This window comes from Zeugodacus cucurbitae, chromosome 3 (assembly GCF_028554725.1).
Source record: "Zeugodacus cucurbitae isolate PBARC_wt_2022May chromosome 3, idZeuCucr1.2, whole genome shotgun sequence".
NCBI lineage: Eukaryota > Metazoa > Arthropoda > Insecta > Diptera > Tephritidae > Zeugodacus > Zeugodacus cucurbitae.
In genome coordinates, this window is record NC_071668.1 from 24,606,380 (window position 1) to 24,611,472 (window position 5,093).

The 5,093-nt window shown below is 33.5% G+C and overlaps 1 protein-coding gene across 1 annotated transcript; it reads right to left on the reverse strand.

Annotated features, from left to right (window-relative positions):
- Positions 1-752: 752 nt before the first annotated feature.
- LOC105216911 (ryncolin-1-like) lies at positions 753-2,028 on the reverse strand. The gene is made up of 3 exons (XM_011191663.3): positions 1,760-2,028; positions 1,099-1,650; positions 753-1,034 (listed from the first exon to the last, which is right to left on the reverse strand). The coding sequence occupies exons 1-3, from the start codon at positions 1,975-1,977 to the stop codon at positions 881-883; spliced, it is 924 nt and encodes a 307-aa protein (XP_011189965.2). The 5' UTR covers positions 1,978-2,028; the 3' UTR covers positions 753-880.
- Positions 2,029-5,093: the final 3,065 nt, after the last annotated feature.

Sequence of the window (5,093 nt, forward strand, 5' to 3'; positions counted from 1 at the left end):
GTATTTACCCACACGCAAGCATACATATAAATAAATATTCATATTCATGGCCGCACTTTGTACGTTTGATTTTTTTGCATACAAAATGACGCGAACTATTTAAATGTTTTGCAATATTGACTAAGAAAAACGGAGCAGCGCATAGTAGCTGTTTCATGGGACTAACTGCAAAAATTATATTCTCAATGCACATATCTACATTTATAGTTATGTATGTTATGAAGAATTTCTGTAAATAGCTTTCATTATACTTTGTTATGCAATATTATATTGAAATGAAAATATTGTTAATATGAAAACTGATTAATTGGATTGCTTTTAATGAAGCGCTTAAATAAACATTTTCCATTACAAATGTCCATGATGTTATTGATTTCAAAGGGTTCATCATGTTTTTTTAATACTCAGGCAACATGTCGCATTCTGTCCGTCTGGACTGGCGTAAATATTGAGATATATTGGGTTAAAAACTTTATCTCAAGAACTACTCGGCCAATGTCAATGAAATTTGATACATAATATTCTCTCAATATTGTAATATCAAATCGGTTAACAATCACACCTACTGCCCATATAACAAAATATATAATCGGTCTGATACTTTCACTATATATATGTAAATCACAAAACTATAAAGATATCGGAATAAAACATTGTATTAATTAATACTACATTGGACCGTGGCATTGGCCTCGTAAACGTGGTGCAAATCCCGATATAATATTTCCATGCCCCTGATACCGAACATCATGTTATTGCATTTGAATATACATATGTACGTTTATTTGAAAAATTATTTAAATAATTTTAGATATAAAAGTATTCATAATCGTTTCAATAACCATATTTAAAATAGCAAAAGTAAAATTGGAAATTTTCTTTAAAGACATCGATTTAAATTGTTCAACATCAACCGACTCCGGCAATTTTGTGTTGGTCGTATCATCATTTGCGCAAACGATAAAGATTCATTCCGTGTTATGTGAATCCAGTCCACACCGGTTTCTCTAACTCCATACAATCCATTTAGATGACTGAAAATAAAATAAGTATATGTATAAGGATCAGCACAAACACTGATATGCAAAACATGTTTACCTGAAATAGCATTTGAAAAACCACCAACCACCTTTCCAATCCATTGCACAACTCCGTTCCCACTCATCATTATCACGATCGTACGTAGAAAATTTCTTTCCCAAATGATGAATTAGGGAATCGCCAGCATTTCCGCTATAATTACCCAATTTCTTCAAAGCATAGCTCTCTGACTCATCCCCAATAAGAAACTCTGAGTATTTCGCATAATATTTTTCGCCATTATACTTTTCCAATTGAACATACAACTCTTGTTCACAGCTGCTGGTGAGCGCATGTAGTTTTTCCAAACCGATCCAATAGTTTTCCTTTAAGTCGCCGAATCCCTCTTTATAGTCATGCCAATCTCTGGTGAAATTCACTGCGTCGCTTTTACGACGTTGGATAACTAACCATCCTCCAAAATCGACATCTTCTTCACAAAACACCTGCAAGGCAGTTGCATTGATCTTCTCCAATGTAATTTGAAAAATTCCATTTGTCATGCTGTGAGCTGCTGCTTCCATGCAACTGGATGGTTTTGCTTCCATACAACTATAGAATTTTGATGCTCTGAAATAAACAGTTATTAACTCCGTATTCATATCTATTTAAAAGTCCAGAATATAATATGTTCTATCTGTATTTGAAAATGGGAAAAGAAAAAAATTATAAATTTTACCGATTCTCAAGTAACTGCTTTTCGATGTTCGAAACATTCGTGTCGATTTTATTTTCACTCATTTGCTCAACTTCGTCGAGATCATCATTAACGGCTTCTATTTGCACAAAACAATTGCAATTGCGCACTGTAGTCGTATCATTACTCTGACTAAATCCAAATTTAATTTGCAAAATTAAAATAAAATCCACCAAAATGAAGAAAACAAAGCGAGACATTCTTCCGGGATTTGTGCGAACTCTTTGAACGCCTTATAGAAACTAACACATTCTGAAGACTGGATTGAATTAAAATAGTCAACATAATGTGTGCTATTATACATATACGCATACATTTGTATGTATTTATATATGTACATATGTACGCACAAGCAGCTTTTTATAAAAGAATTCGCGGAATGTTACGATAAGCATTTTAACATTATTTATATAGGGACTGACTCAGCTTCATGAGCAAAAACTTTAATTATATCAAAAACTAATGTATAAACACACATACATATATTATATTTGAAAATTTTAAATTAAATCAGTTTACACTTTATAACATATAAATCATGCACGATTTAACGAATAGAACATTCAATGCTTTGCACCTTTCATCTAAAACGGGTCACAATCGAACTTTAATTTTTAAAGACTCAGTGCCTCCGGACAATTTTTTATCGAAAATATCGTTCGAATTTTCAGATATTTTATAGATATTCAGAAGGAAGCCTTTTTTGATTAAATCGTTAGAATTTTCATTATAGGGTTATATACGTATATCAAAATAATCAGGGTGACGGGTAAAGTTAAAATGCGTATGTCTGCCTGTCCGTCCGCCCGTGCATAAGTTATGTTGAATACTACTAAAAATGCTTTAATTCAGTAAGGAAAATCATCTGATATACATAACCCTATATCTAACTCGTTTTGTTTTAGGACTTACAACCAACCGTTATGTGAACAAAACTAGTATACTCTCTTAAGCAAATTTTGTTGCGATAGTATAAAAATTATTTAACGGGACATTTTAATCCCTTCCTCTTTTAACCAGAAACTATTCATATAGAATTAGAAGAAAAAATTAAAAAAAGCAAAGTAGCTCTAAGTTAAGAACAACAAGTAAGGAAGGGCTAAGTTCGGGTGTAACCGAATATTTTAATCTCGCAATTTATTTATTTAACTTTATTAATATTATATAATACACAATTTGACCCACATATTCATCATAGGAAGGAATGTGTGTTCCAAGTTTCATTAAAATATCTTAATGTTTACTCAAGTTATCGCTTGCATGGACAGACGGACGGACAGACAACCGGATTTCAAATCCATTCGTCATCCTGATCATTTATATATATATAACCCCATATCTAACTTTTTTATTTCTTGGTGACACAAACAACCGTTATGTGAACAAAACTTTAATACTCTGTGCAACAGGTTGCGAGAGTATAAAAAAAATTAGAAGCAATTATATTAGTCTGGTGAAGGTGTGCTGCTATAATTACATCCAAATATGCCCCTCCCTAGTGTGATCTCTGTATCAAATACTACTTTCATAACTTTACTTACGGCTTGGTTATGACTCTTTATATGTTTTCGGGTTTCGCCATTTTGAGAGGGTGGCAATGGGCCGATTTCGCCGGCAACCAATACCAACCAAGCCAAGAAACATGTGTAGCAAGTTTCGTTAACCCGGTACTGCCCAGAACTTTTTTCGTTTCAGATTTTGGTGAAATGAAGTACACTTATGTATTTTCACCGCCTGAGCGGAAAATATGAAAAACTTGTCGTCTAGGGTACTGGTTTTTGCTCTCCTATCATCATTGAAATTTTAAGTAAGAACAAATAAATTTAATGACAATACAGTTATGGTTTCGTATGGTAGTTTGATCGTATCGGAGGGTATGTTCTACGCGGCCTAGTTGCTGGGCATATCTGTGAAAAGTCATGGGACTATACGATTTGGCTTTTGTACCATAATGCCTGCAATAGGATACGGCGAGTAGTATAGTATAGGTCAGCGAATAAGTGGATTAGTTGAATGAAATTAGTCTGAAGAAACTTATTTATTTAAAATGAGGACTAACCTAAGTTAGATCGGGTTGGAGAAACAGGTCCGTAAAATAGATATAAACTACAGGCATTCACTGTATTGATTTATATACACTGTTTGTCATAGGTTAGACGCACCCATGTTTTTAGCCCATTAGTTAAGCAAAACCTTTTTCTTATGAAAGTTCAAACCATGTTTGATAAAAAACTGCTCATAATTGCTTGGCTTGTGCAAGTATAACTGCGCATTCGACAACTTTAGAAACTTCGACGAATCAACATGCGGTTTCAGTTGGTCATTGAATTAGACGCACTTAACGTTTTTTTGTATTGTTCAAAAAGGAGCAATTATTTTCATTTATAAACAACGCGATATTAAGAAATCAATTTGTTTACCAATATTTGGAAAAAAAAATAATGGCTAAAGTTATGAGCAAAAAAAGTGCCGTTCCAGATGTTGATAGATGTTTAAAAGATCCAAAGGAATATGAAACAAGTAAGGAAGGGCTAAGTTCGGGTGTAACCGAACATTTTATACTCTCGCAATTTATTTATTTAACTTAATTAATATTATATAATACACAAATTTACACAAAGTCCATTGAAAGTTGGAAACCCTAATATTAGGTTAGAAGCACCGAGGTCCTCATGTTCGATATATGGGGCCTTGAAAACATATGGTCCGATTTTGGCGATTTTAAGAATGGGGTTGCCACACTATAAAGGTAGTATTTGTAAAGTAAACAATTCAGATCGTCTTCAAAGTTCTGGTATATAGGAAGTAGGCGTGGCTGTGAAGCGATTTGGCCAATTTTCACAAAATATTATTGGGAGGTAAGGAAACTATTACAAACCAAGTTTCATTGAAATCGGTCGAGTAGTTCCTAAGATATGGTTTTTGACCCATAAGTGGGCGACGAGAAGTGCTTATTATTGCTGGTTATTGAAGATTGAATCGAAGATTGAGGAGAAGGTTGGAGGCGGGGCTACTTTAAGGGAAAAATCAAGAGATTGGACGGATACTGACCGTCTAAGAGAGAGCCACTTGTTCTAAAAATACTCGTATAACTTGGTACATGAAAAAATATACGACTATATGTAAATGTTAACACTTCTAAAAGGCTGTTGATAATTTTTACCGATTCGCAACTAACTGATTTTCTTTGCTCAAAGTGTCGATTGTGTCTTCACTGATTCCCACATATTCGTCGAGACAATCGCATACTTTACTCGTATCATTACTCTGAGTAAATCCAAATCTAATTTGCAAAATTAAAATAAAATTTAGAAAA